The sequence below is a fragment of the Dryas octopetala genome, chromosome 3, assembly GCF_963921425.1.
Source record: "Dryas octopetala chromosome 3, drDryOcto1.1, whole genome shotgun sequence".
In the NCBI taxonomy this organism is placed as follows: Eukaryota; Viridiplantae; Streptophyta; class Magnoliopsida; order Rosales; family Rosaceae; genus Dryas; species Dryas octopetala.
The window spans coordinates 11,725,356-11,742,607 of record NC_141368.1 but is presented as its reverse complement, the minus strand read 5'-3'; the positions used below and the strand labels follow the sequence as shown (position 1 = coordinate 11,742,607).

Below are 17,252 nucleotides of genomic sequence, written 5' to 3'. Positions count from 1 at the left end.
GTCTACCCCTCTTCCACCACCTGTTAGGCCTCCAAGGAAGCGACTTTTTACAGCTTTCAGTTCACCACCTGAGACTTCAGTTCGTCGTACTTCACCACACCAAAATTCTGTCCTCCAGACTTCATCTCGCCGTACTTCACCACCTGAGACTTCATCTCGCTGCACTTCAGCACCTGAGAATTCAGTTCGCCAAACTTCACCACCCCAAAATTATGTTCCCCAGACTTTAGTTCAGTAGACTTCACCACCACAGACTATGGCACCACAAACTACGATGCCCCAAACTACCAGTCAGACTCGGTCTACCAGTGCACGTCGTCGTCACAAGTCTTGTTCTCAAAGCACTGCTGCCAGAACATCTGCTAATGGTATGACCTTCATTAGCCCACTTAAAATCTGATTAAATTTTTTTATTTTCGAAATGGTGTGGAGTTGAGTTGAATTTGGGATATCTTCTAAGTAATTTGTCTAAGTCTAGTGTTTGTTTTCAGCAAGACCAATTAAGCTGATTGTAAGTCTTTTTTTGTACATAATATTTGACTTTAAATTCTCATAATTTTTCTCATACTTGTATATGTTTGTTGTTAATATAGGACCCTCATTGGGTGAGGATGCAGACTCTTCTGCAATGCCCCAGACCAGTAATGAACAAGGCTCCCATGGTAAGAAGTTAATGGTTGAAAATCAATTATTTAATTTTAGTCAATTTGATTTTGTATGGTAATTTGATTTATGTTGATTTATCTCTTTTCAGCACCCACAGAGGGTTCTTTGCCTGCTTCTAAAAGGGGTGTGAGAGGGCCAAGTAGACAAATTAAGTCTTCCACCCTCACACGAACCATGAAGAAGAAGATTCACGTCACTCTTCATAACGTTAGTAATCTACCTGACAGAGCCACACGAAGCTTGTTATCTAATGACATAGGGGCCATTGTACGAAGTGAAGCACCAATGAATTATGAATTTTGGAGGCACATTCCACAAGATGTTAGAGTTGACCTTATGGAGGAGTTGACAGTGAGTTTCCTATTAACCTTTTCAATTTCATATGTTATATTATTACTAATTTTTTTTAGCCATAATTACAAATTTTTTAAATCGTGGATTGTAGGTAAACTTTGATATACCTTTGGAAGATGACCGGTGTTATAAATATGTTAATAAGGTGATGAATAAGGCATACAATGAGTTCAAGTACGAGCTGCATGATTACTACCTTTCCTTTGAGAAGGATGAGGATGCACGGGCAGCTCCTCCTGATGAGATGGCAGACCGAGATGTTGAACAATGGCAGAAGTTGTGTGATATTTTTTCTAGCCCTGCATTTTTGGTATTAATTCCAGTCACTTGTACAAATTAATATTATAATATTCAACTTGTAAACATTTGGCTATATGTAATGCTCCAACCTTTTCAATTATTGCAGAAGCGATCCGAGGCCAACAAGTTTAACCGGACCAAGAAGCCTATTAACCATTGTGCTGGGTCGTGTCCGTTCGGTGTGACATTTCAAGAGGCTTATGAGGTAAAATTTTCATGTGATATAAGAATAATGACGTTGATTTCTTTATAAGGTAAAATTAAAATCATGTTTTAATTACAGGCTGGGGAGAAGTTTCCAGATGTTGTCACCTTCAAGAAGGTCCACCACAAGAAGGATGGTAAAACATGGACCAATGAGCTAGCAAAGGAGAAATATGTAAGTTTTTTAATATATATAAGATGGCCATCATGCTTATAATGTCTTATTTTCTCAGTTGTTAATATTCTCAGTTTTTGTAATATATAAGATGGCCATTATGCTTATAATATCTGGGCCTAGCTTGAGGAGCTAAGTTTTGTTAATTTTTTTAAAAAGGTTAATGATCATAAATTAAGGGGTGCAAAGGGGGTTTATTTATGATTTGGATTGACTGGTTTATAAATGGACTGCAAGTTTTGTTTCACACTCCAGTCAACCATAACACTTTTTCAATATCTTATCTTCTCTAGATTGTGTTCTGTCTTATGAAGATTGTATGCTATATATATTCACTTCTATTGTCTCCATTAATGGTTATGTTTCATCACATTCACATTTTCGCAAGCAAATAAAGATTGATGAGGGATGACAATAGCATCATACTTGACTAATTAGCATGCTATCTGAACTTGAATCTAGAACCAAAGTGCAGGTCACACAGGAACAATTCACCAGAAAAATTTTAGAAGTTTTCAAAAGAAAAGGCATTTACTGTTAGGCATTTTTAAAAGAGTAAAGGACATGTGAATCAAAACGGTAAAAGCATGACAAAGAAGCCTATATTTTTCTTTTTTGTTTGGTAAATTGAAGGAAGCCAATATTTTGTCTTGGTCAATAAAAAAGAAGCCTTTGTTGTCTCAATCCAAATGCATCCTCTTTATGCTGTCATTATACTAAGAATTTGGTTTCTTTATCTCAAAGACTTCTTGTATGTTATATTTTCCAAGTTTTACTTGTATGTTATATTTGGTTTTCCATTATACTAAGAATTTGGTTTCTTTATCTCAAAGCCTTTAAATTTACAAAGACTTCTTGTATGTTATATTTTCCAAGTTTTACTTATTGATTTTGCCTAACAGATTATTAATGTTATCCAAATTTTTTACTTGTTTCTAGGATAAGATGATGGAGAAGCAAAATGCCATACTTGATGATATCATGAAGGAGTATCCTGAGGGTACAACAGTAGAAGATATTTCAGTTCCTGTTCAGGTTGGGACTCAAATTGTTATGGATGTAATGGGTACTAAACCAGGACGGGCAATCCGTGGATTGGGTTATGGGAGGTTTCGCGATCTTGCATCATCTTCTACTCCCCCATCAAATTCCACTACTAAAGAATTGGAGCAGCTGCGAACTCAGCTTCAAGAAGAGAAGGCTGCAAGGGAGGGTTTAATGCAACAGATTCAATTTCTTCTACCACAGCTTCAGACTCTTATCCCTGGGTTAGTACTACCCCCAACACATACTCAGGTACAGCCTGAACAAGATGATGGTGCTCATGACGACGAGGATGATCATACACCTCTTTAGGGTTATCTAGACTTTATATTTTTTGATAAATTTGACATGCATCAAACATATCTTGAATGTTAATTAGGCAGCCACTGCAGGGTGTATATTTTGGATGTGAATTAGCTAGGTTGCCACTGCATGCAGCTATGTTGTATATTTTGGATGTGAATTAGGCTGCCATTGCAGGGTATTTTTTTGGATAGGAATTAGGCTGCCACTGCAGGGTAAATTTTTTGGATAGGAATTAGGTTGCCACATGCATGGTTAATTAGGGTACTATTTATATGTTTGGAATTTGTTGGGTATGTATTATTTTATATGGACATGAACTCACTTATTGTATGTTTTTTGATATATGAATTAAAAAGGTATCTTTCACTAATTGCAGTTTTGTTAATTGTAAAAAGTTTTAAATATGTAATTAATTTAATTAAAATAATTTGTGCATGAATTATCATTGATGAAATTTCTAACGACAAAGTTATTTTGTCGGCAGAGATTTTTCCTGACCAAATATTGGTCAGCATAAACATATACATCTTGGCCGACAAAAAAGTTTTGTCGCAAAAAAGGACTTTTCCCGACAAAGAGTTTGTCGGCAAAAGATTTAAACTCTCCCGACAAAACCATTTGGTCGGTAAAACTATCTTTCCCGACAAAATCTTTGTCGGCAAAAACTCTAAATCTAATTGTCCGATGGCCTTTACCGACTAATTTCCCGACTAAAAAACTTTGTCGGCGTTGACATATCCCGACAAAGTAAAATATTTTGTCGGCAAAAGGTTTGCTCGACGAGCTTTGGGAGACAAAGTGGGCGACGAAATTATTTTGTCGGCGAAAACTTTTACCGACAAAAAAAGATCTTTCCCGACAAAATATCTTTGTCGGGAAAAATAAGTTTTCTTGTAGTGTGGACTAAATAAAATCAAGAGTCTTTATTCTTGAATTATTTGGGAGAGAATGGCTTCCCTTCCGAGAATTGAACTCGACCTTACTCTTTTGCTTTCTGAACAATCAAAAGGTGGAATGTTGCCCCATGGTTTTTATTCTTCAAATATACCTGTTGTAACAAGTAGTTCAGCAGTGAGTAGTGACTCCATAATCGTAGGGGTGACTAAGAGTTACTGACTACCAGAGAGCAATACTTTTTAATTGAGAGGCCTGATGATTTAGCGGTGCATGAAACTTTGGCTAATGCTAATCGGAATAGTGCTTCTATCGCTGATTTGTGTCAGCGCCTGTTGGACAGGAATTGGGAGATTGTTGGCCTGCGCCACCACGTTGAGACACATCAGAATTGGCTGATGGAAGCTCAGAAGAAGGTGGAGGATATGAAGAAAGAGAATGTTCAGCTTTCGAAAATGTTATCCGACTACTCAAGGGAGATGAGGGTTAAACTGGATACTTTGGAAAATTCTCAAGTGTCGACATGGGAGGAGCGCAATCATTCCCTTAGTGTGGAAGGTTTCGGTCTGCAGGCATTGCATAGTGCTGAAAAGCGAAAGTGCGGGGAAGATGAGGGGATTGTTGCATAAATCCTACACTCGTTGACTAGGGAGTCCAAGACTAGAAGCATTTCTATGTTATTTTTGCTTTTAATTTCTTGTTGTACCTTTCCATTTTGTAGATAAATAAACAAACTTCAGGTTTTACGTCTTTTCTTGTTTTTGGTCCCGTTCTGATTTTGAAGGAAATACTTTAAGATAGTTGCGCCTGTGTTTTTCTTCCTTTTAGCATGAATGATGATGTAGTGGAGTCTCCAATTTTCTTTCAAAATCTTTGGAATTATGATCTCGTCGTGGGACTACTTTGAGGTTATTCTCAATGCATTATATATATATAAAGATTTTGTGCCCTATTATGGCACAAGAATTTTGTACACATGATTATTTATTTTTCATATCTCATTAATATCATATTTGTTAAAAGACCATCTTATCCATCTCAATTTCAGTAAATGTAATTCCAACTAAATAAAAAAATATGCATTCTCAATTTGTTATCTTCTCCAATATTGATGTGAGGGTAAAAATTGGCAAAGCTTTGCCAAGAATTGTAAAATGTGGTTCAGATTGCAATATTAATTATATGTAATATTAATTATACGTATGAATAAAGGCCTAAAAAATAAACGGTTCAGATTGTTGGAAAACTACATGAAGTGGACCCATCCGCCCCATCCCACATTTAACACTAAATGTGGGATCCCACACTTGAAGGAGTATATATATATAGAGGCCTTTAAATGAAGGATCCATCATTTAACACTAAATGAGGGATCCCCTTTGTGAGGCCCACACAAGTCGTTTTGTGTCAATCCGAATAATTCATTTTTTACATCTCTATTGATAAATCATCCTTACAAAAACTCAGCCAAATCGGAAACCGTTTACCTATTTGATTAAGCGGTCAAAATTTAGGTGTTTATAGACTGTTTGTTTGATCCAAATTGGATATCTTAACGGTTTCCGATTTAGCTTATTTTTTGCATGGATGATCTATCAATAGAGATGTAAAAAATGAACAGTTCAAATCGACAATTATTTTTGCATGTTGTTGTGGTAGGTTCCAAAATAGCCTTTCACTTCAGTCATACCTGCCACATAAAGAATAATAATAAATTAGATTTGAATGAATTTGTTTTTTTTTTATACAGGGAAAATATCTTCTTTATTCTTGTTTCAAAATCAAATTTGTATCTTTTGTCATTGATGGAGACAAGTGAATACCTTTTAAGTGGACATGGACTAGTCTTATATATATATATATATATATATATATATATATATATATGCTACCTTGGATTGGCCTTAAGGTGACACTACAGTTCAATTTGTTAACTCTTCTTTTTACCTGCCAACTTGTCAAAACATTTTATCAAAGTATTAGGCCTTCTACTACAACAAAACCTAAAAACCCAAACCCATTTTGGCCATCAAAAAGTGTCCAAAATTTGGGTTTGGGTCTCAGCAACATACCAAAATGAGTTACGCATTTAACTTATGTATAAATTTGATTAAGTGCCTATTAATTTAAAGTTTATAAACTTTTATGATTATGAATATTATATCATTATTAATATTTTAATTAGCTCTTCAAAATGATACTAATATTAATATATTAATATAAAATAATTATGAATATTGAAATTGTTGTGTAAAAGAGAGAAGAATGTGAAGAAAAAACTAAGAAGAGTGAGGTATATATAGAAATTTTTGTTTACTAGCCGTTACAAAATTATGGAGAATTTTTCTACAATTTTTTCAATTTTTTATGAATTCTAAATGAATAAAAAAACAAATAATGACATAATCTGGGTCGTTGATTTGCAATGGGCCACATATCTCAACCCTTGAAAAAATTCAAAAGGCATGTCTCACACATGTGCTGGGTCACGTCATCTTTTGGGTTTGGGTGTCAGGGTATCCCAAATTTAGACTTCTTATTTGAGTATTTGGGTGTATTTGGGTTCCTTTTTCGGGCCCATTAATGTTCAATAAAGTCATAAAATACCCAAAATGGGTTGTGGCTTACTTTCCTTATAGAAGGCCTTATGATACTTAGCTAATCAATAATAAGAAGTTCTTGAAAATTTTTTGTTTTTTTATTCACAAAGGGAAAATTGGGTGACATCTACTAAACCACACAATCATTAACTTGAAAATTTTGTTTTTGATTTGTTTAGTTTCCGGTTTTTCTTTCTTTCTATATATATATATATATATATTGTGGGCTTTAACTTTTTGGGCTGTGCCCTTTTCTTGTTGTTGGGCCTCACTATCTATATGGTTAGTGTGTCTGGGGGCTTTGGGTTTTTGTAATTGTTACTCTTTGCCCTTTTGGGCTGTTGTAATGAAATGGTCTTCTAACACAAAATAAGAAAATCGACTTATAATTTTTTATTTCTCAAAATACATCGATCTGACGGTTAAACAGGCATTCATATCTAATACCTGTAGCTAGGTGTGAATAATATACCTCAAAAAAAAAAAAAAAAAAAAAAAAAAAAAAAAAGAAGAAGAAAAAAAGACAAAAACTTCCTCCTTTAAACGTACGTTTCTCGATATCTGATCCAATGAAGAATTAAATCCCGCAATTTCGTGCAAAAAGCTCAAGCTGTAAATTAATATAAGCTCAGGATGTGGCACAGAAAAGCTAGCTAGCTGGTTCCAGGCTTCCAGCAGAACCCATGTGCCCTCCTACGTTTGCTTTGATTAATGCATACCGCCACACCATGTATATGTAGAAAGCTTGCTTTTGTTTATTTACCAAAAAAAAAAAGCTTGCTTCTTTTTGGTTTTTGTCCTATTACAATTAGCTTGTGTAGGCAAAGCCGCCAGCACCATCATATCTTCACAAAAAATATGTGTATATATATATATATATATATTGCCAACACCAGCAAACAAACTGCATTGCATGCCCCATTTGGATGTGATCGATCCATTATCAGAAATAAATCAATAAATAAAAACTGAAATTAAAAAAGAAATTAAAAACCGCCCCATGTGATCAGGTATGTCACTGCCATTACTACTTCGAAAAACTATACAGCGAGCTGCCATTACATTATATATACGCTAACAATAAACATTAATTAATTGTTTGCTTGTTTGCTTGTTTGCTGGTTTGTTTGTATTCATTCCATGCTAATTGTGTTGAAATTTGAGTCATGAGTTCATGGATGACAGACCCCTTAATTTTAAGTAAACGCACCTGCATGCAGTTGGAGCTAGCCTTGAATTAATGAGCCTAGTTGAACGTCCCCAAGTTAAAGGTTGTCTTTTTCTCTTTTCAATGCATGATGGATCATCAAAGCTAGCTAGTTGTTCATACAGTGAATGTTTAACATACATAGTTGAACCTCCCATGTAGATATGTAAAACCGCTTTTCATTAAAGTAGTACCCACAGCTTCTGCACTTAAACAACCAGCTAGCTAGATATACAAGCGGTTTTTTTGGTGAGAACATACAAGCTGTTTTACACACACACCTTAGTGGCAAAGAAATTAATGTCTCCATCACTTAGAATTAATTTTTTTTTTTTTTAAGTAGTGTCTCGCTTACCAAATTTATTTATCATGAGGTAACAGTACGTTTTTCATTTATTTGATTTAGACTTATTTCTTAACTCATTTATTTCTAATAAGTAAGATACTAACGTATATGTTTATTAACACGTAATTTGATGGGTCTAATATTATAATATTATTATTGTTTTTTTAATGAATGATTTTACAACAAAAAAGTTGTTTCTTATCACTTAGTGGTGAAGATGAAGCAAATACAAGGGGGCAGCACATGCATGCACTCTTTTACATAGTTTGGCACGCAGAATTCACACGCAAAATAGAGACTATAAATTCGATCTTCTTTATATATATGTGATGACTGATCATTGAGGCAGCCACAGAGGACATTCGATGGAAAGCCAGCCTAGCTAGCTAGCAAGTAGCAGCTATATATATGTTGCTAAATCTTTTAACAGATGGAGCAGTAGTACTTTCTGTACGTAAGAATTGCTTCATGAGCATGATATATCTTTCTGATCCGTACGTAGTGCAGTACTTGAGGATATATAACATATATCCTCGTAGCTATAGCTAGCTAGTAGCTATATATGTACGTCCAAAACATTTCTAACTCTATCAACAACTAGCTAGCTAACCATGCATATATAAGAAGCTTGCTAGCTAGGGGAAAGACTATTGATCAAGAGATCGAGTGCTAGATTGGTCTCTAGTTAGCTCAAGAAAGGAGTACTAGCTAGGTACTACTTCTAAGTACCAATTAAAGAAGATTGTTAGAGTACGTTGGTTGTTCTTAACTAATTAGATTATTTCCATGGTGGGTGTGTTTGAATAATTTATCATCATCACCTTCATCATCGATAATTTTACTCACAATGCATGCCTTTGTTGCTATACTTCACCCAAGTGCTGCGAATCCAAGCTAAGCCAGCTTCATTTTTTGGATTATCCAGGTAAAGTTCTAATTACCAAGTTTACAAAATTTAACATTCTTTAATTAAGCATTGACCTTGCAAGGCTGCAAGCATTCTCTGGCTAGGTAAGTTTAACTTGAGGGTTATTGATTTGTTTGTTTATTTATTTATTTAGATTTTCGATCTTTGTTTCTTAAAGAAAAAATGTAGTTCTTTCAAACTACCTTCGATCTGCTTCCCTTTCCCCGTTGCTCAAATTTCATTTATTTTTAATAGTGACATAGCTAGGGGAACCTTAATGAAGTAATTAAGTTGAAAACAATAAAAAGCTTTTATGTTTAGTTTGTAAAAATTAACTATATATATGTAAAAGCTGTAATTAAAAACAAAACAAAAAGATAAGAAAAAATAACTAGATGTGAAAGCTAACTGTGCATATATATATATATATAACTATATATATACACACACACGTACACAGTCTACCACTCACAAAATTAATTAATGCATGATGGGAGAGATTCTCTATCTCAAACGAAATCCTTTTTCTATGGATATATACTCACAAAGCTATAATTTGTTTTTTTTGTAACGTTCTAATATATTCTTGGGTTTACCACAAAAAATAAAAGAGATTCTTTTTCTCTTTTTAAATTGTCTAATTTAATTAATTACCAAGCTAGTCGTCGTTATTTACCCTTAATTCATTAATCGTCGTTACCAAGCTATTCGTTGGTGATTACCCTTAATTACCAAGCTAGTCGTCGTTAAAGCTATTGATTTTTAATCTAAACATTATTTAACTGTCCTTTAGTAGATATTTAGTCTTGGCAACGTACTTCAATAGTTTTTCTCTTTTTTTTTTTGGGTCGAAGGCAACTTCAATAGTTAAGGTTTGAAATTAATTAAGAGTAGTTTTTCTTTCTGCCCTAATACATTTTTAGTACTCAAGGAACTAAATAAATAAAAAAGTTTTTTTTCTTGTTTTTATCTATCTTATTGTCTTTTTAAGTGAAGGGGGGGGGGGGGGGGGTCTTTGTGTGAATATCAAGAACTTCAAGAATTTTTTGTACATTCTTAAATTTCTTATGTGGAAAGAATATTTCATTTTTTAATCGTTATAGTTATTGGGAGTTAGGTATTATAAACAGTTAATAAAAAAATAAGTTAATTATTAATATATGAATAGGATATAGGTATAAACATTAATTTTCTAGAGTGGACATCCAAAAACTTACAATTTGTGAACATTATTGGAACAACATTGTTGTCCAACAATTCAAATCATCTATTTTTCAGGTTCACATAAGAATTATTCCTTCAAAATTCAACTAAATTGGAGATTATTTCATCATCATTAGGATCATTTCAAACATTGTGTTCGTCTATTTGTTTGAACACAATTAATTAGATAATTAGATGATTCTTAATTTAACTAATTTTCTTATAAGAATAAGTGGACTTGAAACTATATATGGTTCGAATTATTGCATTACATTGCGAGGTGGCCCTAAAAATGACGTCCACACTTTTAAGTTTGTGGATCTCCTCGTACTTAATTTAGAGAATTGTCGTATGTATAGATTATGGAAAAGAAAGATATTTTATTCCTTGTTTTTTTATTGTAAATGAAATATTTTGTGGCTTCACTTTAGAAAAAAATTAATGTATTTAATTTTATAAGGATATTTTTAACATAAGACCACATATATATAAAAGATTTGCACCCGCATGTATGAACGCGCACTTATACACTTGTACGCGCACATATATGAACGCGCACTTATACACTTGTACGCGCACATATATGAACGTGCACTTATACACTTGTACGCGCGTCCACACACACACACATATATATACACTATTAAGCATATTGCTCTATGAACATTTGAAATTATTTATAATTCTTATAGTAAAACTTAGGGGTGGGTTCGGCACGGTAACCGTACCGAAATCCACATACCGACTTCCGACCGAGAATGAGCGGAGGGAGGATTTTGGACCCCAATACCGTGCTGACGGTAGTCGAAAACCGATGCATTCGGTATCGGTCGGAGCTAGGCGGTGTCGGAACGGTATCGGCAAACCCACTATCAGCAAAACCCAGAAATGCAAACCAAAGGGAGGCGGCGAGGGCGGAGACCAAAGGGAGAGAGGGGAGGAGGAGGGCGAGTAGTCGAGCATGATGAGCTCGGTCTCGTCACCAGCCGTTGCCGGAGGGCGGCAGATCGAAGAGAGAGGCACTGGGAAACCAAAACTCGACGACAGCAAGCCGTCGGCTTTCTTCCTTTGAATTGCCAGCGCTGGAGGTCGGGTGAGACATCTGAAGGCACCATTGAACTCAGTGCATCAAGGGGAACGATCCTGGGGTGATCCGGCACCTCAAATCTGCCGGAGTCGGCGGATCGCCACCGCAAAGAGTCGGCTCTGTCAAGCGCCGATTCGGGGCGGTGGCTTGTTTTGTGGATGGGTGATAGACATGGGGAGGAAGAGGGAGAAGAGAGGAGAAGGATGGAAGTGGTCTCGCCGGCATTGGCCTCTGGACGGCGAAGTTCTCGCCGGAAATAGCTAGAAGAGAGAGAAAGGGTGGGTGCGGATGTTTTTTTGGAGAAATCAGGAATGATTTCTGATTTTTTATTTTGGGGTTTTAAATCCTAGGTTACAAAATTACTAAAATGCCCCTTGATTTCGGGGTTTAGACATTATGAAATTAGAAATTTATGAATAGTAGGATTCGGGTATTTTGGGGTTTCGTTTGGGGTTTGGACTTTGGGGGTTTAGGGTTTAGGGTTTTTTGGGGTCAAATTTCAATTGGGGTTTGGTTGGGGTTTGAAGTTTTTTATTTTTGTTACATATGTTTTTAAATTTATAGTTTATAGTTTATTCTTATAGTTAGTAGTTAACTAGTTACTAGTTACTAACTTACTATATAGTATATACTATAAATTTATAACTTATAACTTATAAATACTAAACCCTATAATTTATATGTTTTTTAAATTTTTATAGTATATAGTTAATACTTAATAGTCTATATGTTTTTTAATTTATATCATTAATTATATCCTAAAACTTAGGGTATAGCACTATAGCAGTATAGCCTATACTTTATACTTCTATAATGTATTAATGTATATAGTATATACTTAATAGTTAATACTATATAGTCTATATTACTTTACTACTTTATACTTTTATAGTATATTAGTAAATACTATACACTATTTAGTATGTAGTATATAGTATATAATATAAGTTATATAACTATATATTATTTACTATTTACTATTTAGTATATACGATATTAGTATATTACATTATTAGTATATTAGTATACTACATTAGTATATTACCTAATAGGGCTGTTAGGCTAAATGACTAATACCATAAACTAATAATAATATATTATACTATATTATAAATTTATGATTGAGGTAATTACATAAATCATAAATAGTCCTAACTCCATAGTCCATATTGATATTAATACATTATACCATATTTTACTATATTATATCATATTATACAATATACTAATTAAATTACTAATATTATCATATTATACTATACTATACCATATTATACTGTATTATATCATATTATAGTATTATACTATATACTATATACCAAACTCAAGTTACCAACTATGAATCGATGAAGTATAAATTTATAGTATTAGACTATTAGGGTATAGAAATTAGTAAGTTAGTATGAGATATCATATACATATACTATATAGGGTTTATAATTTAGTATAATATATGGGTTTAGGATATTTTTAATTAGTTTTTATATAGAAATGTATCATATAAATTAAAAAATATATAAGTTAATAAGTTATAGGGTTTATAAATTTATATATGTTTTATATAAATTATAGAAAATTAGAAATGTATTATATAAAATTAGAAATTATATAGAAAGGTATTTAGTATTTTAGTATTTTTTATTTAGGGTATATCGATATAGTATAGAAATGTATAAAAATGAATTATTTTAATTATATTTTTTTAATATACGGTCGGTATCGGTATACCGTTGGTATCGGGTTTTGTAAACCAATACCGTTACCGAAATCATCGGTATCGGTATAAATACCGCGTATCGGTATCGGTAACCGGCTAGTTCGGTATTTTTCGGTATCATGGTCGGTCGGTTGTCGGTAATTTTCGGTAATTCGGTATAAAAACCCAGCCCTAGTAAAACTAGGTAAAAATAATTTATTAGATGGATGCAATGAAAACTACATTGTGGCCGGGAAAAATCCAAATTTTTTTTCCCTCTTATATAGAAAGGAAAGTTGTTTAGTCATGTGAATTTTTCATGGTCATGATTTATTTACATTCCATTCTTTTATTAAAAGAACAATACTTTTTTTATAAAAGAACAATACTTTTTTTTATTAAAAAACTAATCGTTTATTGTAAATGTATCATTTGGAATTCAATTGCTAAACCAAGTCCAGTTCGGGTCGCAAACCTGGAACTCGAGCCTTCAAACCCGTGACCCTAAAGCAGACCTTAAATCACCTACGATTGAGACACTAGATCCAAGAGGCAGATACAAAATGCCCTTAATAATAATTAAAATTATTTTAAAAAATAGAGGCAGATTAATGTGTTGCTATCTTTATATTTTTTGTTAAAATGCTAGAGGCGTTTCTCTTCTGCCACTAATATAAGTAAAGGTGTTTATTTTCTGTCACTTTATTTCTCAAATTTAAGCCTTTATTTTTTTTTAATTAGAAGCATTTTCCTTATTCCGCCCCCATTGTTCAAATTAATTAAAAAAAGGATAGGGGCAGATACAAAACGCCCTTAATAATAATTAAAATCATTTTAAAAAATAGAGACAGATTGATATGTGTTGCTATCTTTATATCTTTTGTTAAAATGCTAGGGGCGCTTCAATTCTCTACTGCCACTAATATAAATAGAAGCGTTTATTTTCTGTCACTTTATTTCTTAAAAAAAACACGGGGGCAATTCTCAAATTTGTGCCTTTACGTTTTTTTTAATTAGAGGCACTTCCCTTATTCCGCCCCTATTTGAGTGCCCCTATAACCCATTTTTCTTGTAATGAATGTGTTAGTTTTATAGAAACCTATACTTTTTTTTATCAATAGAGAGGATATTTTGATTTAACTCATGTAAGGTTAATTTCTTTGTTTTGTAGAGGAGAATGATAACATTATTCATTGATAAAAATAAAAACATCTATAAAAGTGAATCATAATCAAGACGAGTCATTCTCAACTCATACAAATAACATCAAGTAGAAAAAGAAAAGAGAAAAGGTAAACCTTTTATTTTAATGGTATTAATTTGGTCCAAAACAACTGATCGACCAAATTGCTTGGATCAAATGATCGAAGTGGCAGTCATCAATTGAGTGTTTTAATATATACTTGAGCCAAGACACCTAATTGATGGCTGCCACTTCATTTGATTCAAACAATTTGGTCAATTATTTTGGACCAAATAACATTACTCTTTAACAAAGGAATGAAAATACAATATATAGTGTGGGGCTACTTTTTTTGGGTATCAAAGTAATATAAAGTACTTACTTTTGGCCAAAAAAAAAAAGTAATATAGAGTTGCTTACTAGTTAGTAGTTACTACTTTTTAATAAATTGACAAACTAATTATTAATTTAATAGTTTTTTTTTTCTTCATACTAAAAAAATCTCAAGTTCCACTCATGCTGAGTCATGCTCAGCTCAAATCAAATATAAATAAATAAACCGACTTTTTTCTCTTTTGAACCAGCTAAGATAAGCATAGCATGACAACGTACGCGATTCAACTTTTGCTATGTAAGCGCTTAGCCATGCTTTCTCTCAATCCCCAAACGTGGTGCTAGCGCATCTGTGCTTGACACGTTGCTTCTTTCATTTAAGGGATCTGCTGGCACTGGTTGCCAAAAAACCAAGTTTTGTGAGTATTACTCACACCCATTGAATTGCCTCCTTCAAACAGATTGTTACATAGAGGTGGACGTGGCACGTTTTGATGGAAAATTTGTATTTGCTTATCACCGTTATAGTGATGCATCATTATCATGTCATAATTATGTATGATGATGCAAATAAATTTTAAAGTACGATGATCATATTGGGACCGACTTCTTGCATATGAGAAGGGGTCCTATTGCTGCGGCGGTTCCACCAAAAAAAATTACTTCATAATGCATGATTATCATTATTTTATTATGATCGCACTAGTCGCATGTTGATTGATGTATCATGGATCTATATTAAGGCCATTAATTTTATTTAATAGGTATCATGATCGATGAAAACCATGAAACTAGAAAACACGTAATTTGAGATTTTAAGTAATTTAATTGCCCATCAGCTAGCTAGTTATTGTTATGATAAAATTTCCATCTACTAGGTCGCAACCTAAATAAGAAAGTCATTTGCTTGGCCCTTGGGAATAGTCTTTGTTCATTTATAATGCGTATGAGTACTCATATGCTATGCCATCCCCTCCCAAATATCTTTTTTGCTGACATCCCACTCTAAATATATGTAGTCGATCATTCATTCACATCTATTGGGGCTATAGTAAATGCCAACCGTCAGATTGATATAGCCCATAGATAAGGTGTGATGTACAGTATTACATACCACCATCCCTCACTCCAGTTCATTCCCGCTTCTTCTCTGTAACTGAGAAAGCCAAGGTTCCCAATAAGAATTTAGAAGGAATAAAGAAGATCAACAAAGAGCAGCACGTGAGAAGCAGAGACCTAAGTTTTTAGATAGTTTGAACAATCTGTAAGTAGTCTCACTTTATTTATTTCCTATTGTTCAAAGTGAATTACCTAGATCATTGGTAATTTCAACTTGTAATTTTGGTTTTGTTTTTTTACTTATTTTCAATCGTTAGTTGAGTATTGATGTTCTACAGTTGTGGATTTTGTACCCTATCAATAAAAACGTGTGATTGAATTACTTAATTTTGTGGGTTTGGTAACAATATATGCTGTGTATGATGATGAAAATGATCATGATCATGATGAATTATTCTGTTTGTTGATCGAATTTTAACAACTCTTAAATTGGTTATATAATACCGAAATTGCACATCAATTCTTTAATTAGTTGTATATAAATATTGAAAAGAAAATAACGAGATTGATAAACGAAATAATCAAACAAGTGATGAGAAATTTGATCGATGTTATATATAATATATAGTTAGAGTTCCACTAGTCAAACAAATGAAGTCCTATTCACTTGAATTAATGCAACAGCAGCCAAAGAAGCAGATTTTTCTGCAATCAATTATATATTATTCTTTAAAATTCTGTCACAAATTTTACCAACAAGCTACCAAACAATTAACCAGAAGCCTTTTTCTAGCATTTGGGAGTGTGTTTGAGAGTTTTAAAAGTGTTGTACGTATTGCTTTACATTTCCTTGGGTTTTAAGAACCTGGGCTCCATCCCCTCTACCTCTCTTCCTCTGTATTGTATTGTTTGCTTGTTGCCGTTTTGTCTATGAATATCATTATGTGACCAAAAAAAGAAAAAAAGAGAGTGTTAAAAGTGCTTTGGATTAATGAAAAACAGTGTTTTCTAGTTGAAATAGACAAAATACTTTTTGGGTTTAGAGAAACACTTTTAGTACTTGTTGAAGAAGTTGCACAAGGTACACATATCTTTCTACATTATGCAAATGCGCTGCCACATGAAAATGCAGGAAGTAGTTGTATTTTCCACGAAAAATCTTTTATATTCTCATAACGAAAGTGCTATATATGGAAGAAAAAATACTGTTTCGTGCAACAACAGTACTCGCACAATCATATATGCACCTCAAAGACTGGACTAAATACCAACACAATTTGAATAACAATAATATTTATAAACTTTGGCTGGCTCAAAATACACAAGACACACATAAAAGTGATCAGAAGCTAATTAAAACAGTAATTGAGTACATTACCCCATACATATATGTGTATACATGAAACTTAAGCTTACTAGCTATATGTATGTGGCCTAAGCCCCTAATAAAAAACTCTGCATCCTCCGTGACCAAAATGCTGCTGCTGATTGCTTAGCTTCCCTTAGCAAGGAGCTCAGCTTGGGTATTCACTGGTTTGAGGAACCTCCTGATGTAGTTTCTCCCTTTCTTGCTGCTGATGCTTCTGGCTCTGTTAGAGCTAGAGCTGTTTTAGTCTAGAGTCTTTCTTTTCTTTTGGGCTTCGTGTACCAAAAAAAAAAAAACTCTGCATCCCTGATCTGCTCATGGA

General features: G+C 33.4%; 1 protein-coding gene across 1 annotated transcript; it reads left to right on the top strand.

Annotated features, from left to right (window-relative positions):
- The first annotated feature begins 274 nt into the window (after positions 1 to 274).
- On the top strand, positions 275 to 3,245 carry LOC147290908 (uncharacterized). The gene is made up of 7 exons (XM_086235844.1): positions 275 to 368; positions 594 to 662; positions 755 to 1,017; positions 1,112 to 1,330; positions 1,427 to 1,525; positions 1,604 to 1,699; positions 2,639 to 3,245. The coding sequence occupies exons 1-7, from the start codon at positions 275 to 277 to the stop codon at positions 3,053 to 3,055; spliced, it is 1,257 nt and encodes a 418-aa protein (XP_086091970.1). The 3' UTR covers positions 3,056 to 3,245.
- The last annotated feature ends 14,007 nt before the right edge of the window (positions 3,246 to 17,252 follow it).

What these genes read in the sequence shown, in the direction of transcription:
- LOC147290908 (XM_086235844.1), top strand. Translation starts at nt 275, where the DNA reads ATGCCCCAAACTACCAGTCAGACTCGGTCTACCAGTGCACGTCGTCGT. An exon ending in TGCCAGAACATCTGCTAATG is followed by an intron (nt 369 to 593) that starts GTATGACCTTCA and finishes TTGTTAATATAG; the next exon opens with GACCCTCATTGGGTGAGGAT. An exon ending in TTTCTAGCCCTGCATTTTTG is followed by an intron (nt 1,331 to 1,426) that starts GTATTAATTCCA and finishes CAATTATTGCAG; the next exon opens with AAGCGATCCGAGGCCAACAA.